The sequence below is a fragment of the Penaeus monodon genome, chromosome 22 (assembly GCF_015228065.2).
Source record: "Penaeus monodon isolate SGIC_2016 chromosome 22, NSTDA_Pmon_1, whole genome shotgun sequence".
NCBI lineage: Eukaryota > Metazoa > Arthropoda > Malacostraca > Decapoda > Penaeidae > Penaeus > Penaeus monodon.
In genome coordinates this window covers 38,212,139-38,212,746 of record NC_051407.1, presented here as the reverse complement: position 1 = coordinate 38,212,746, position 608 = coordinate 38,212,139, and the positions used below count along the sequence as shown (strand labels likewise).

The 608-nt window shown below is 34.9% G+C and overlaps 1 protein-coding gene across 1 annotated transcript in view; it reads left to right on the top strand.

Annotated features, from left to right (window-relative positions):
- Positions 1–608, top strand: part of LOC119587431 — a gene marked incomplete at its 3' end in the record, with an annotated part of 28,805 nt that overhangs the window by 1,312 nt on the left and 26,885 nt on the right. Inside the window, 1 exon segment of the mRNA XM_037936162.1 lies at positions 100–206. Within this exon segment, the coding sequence (XP_037792090.1) occupies positions 103–206 (104 nt within the window).

Genomic DNA, 608 nt, shown 5'->3' with positions numbered 1-608 from the left:
TACCTAGAAATGCTCAAAGACTAAATTGTACACATTTATTCCCTGATTTTATTCAAGTGAATTGCATTGCCTGGTAACAGGTTTGCTTTTTTTTTCCAGAGAATGGATAAATTCCGGCATATATGGAGGGGGCAGCTGTTGGTTGGTATGAGGGATATTGGCCAAGCAACAATATGGACCAACAACAACAGCTATCTATCCCCCATGTGAGTTGTCTTTTTCCCCATTAGATAAGAGATGATGGGAAATAATTATTTACAATTTGTTTCTGTTCATTAGCTATGAATCTGTGTGGATTTTAGATCCCTATAATCTATAATCAGTGAGTGTTTTGAAACTCTCAAGTGATTATTTAGAACAACAATAAATTAATTATTAGGCTTCTTTAGTTGTTGAATGGTTGAGTGATCTGCTTTTTTTATATGTGAAAGAAATAATGCCATTAACTTTGGAACAGGTACAGACAAGCTTTTCAGAGTTTAAGCCAAATGGGATTTTCCTCAGAAGGAACCCCTCAGGCTGGAGTAACTACATACAAAAATGTTACCACAAAATATGGAAATCACGGGAATATAAGCATTGTATTTTGGAAAGTTGCTTGAAAGAAA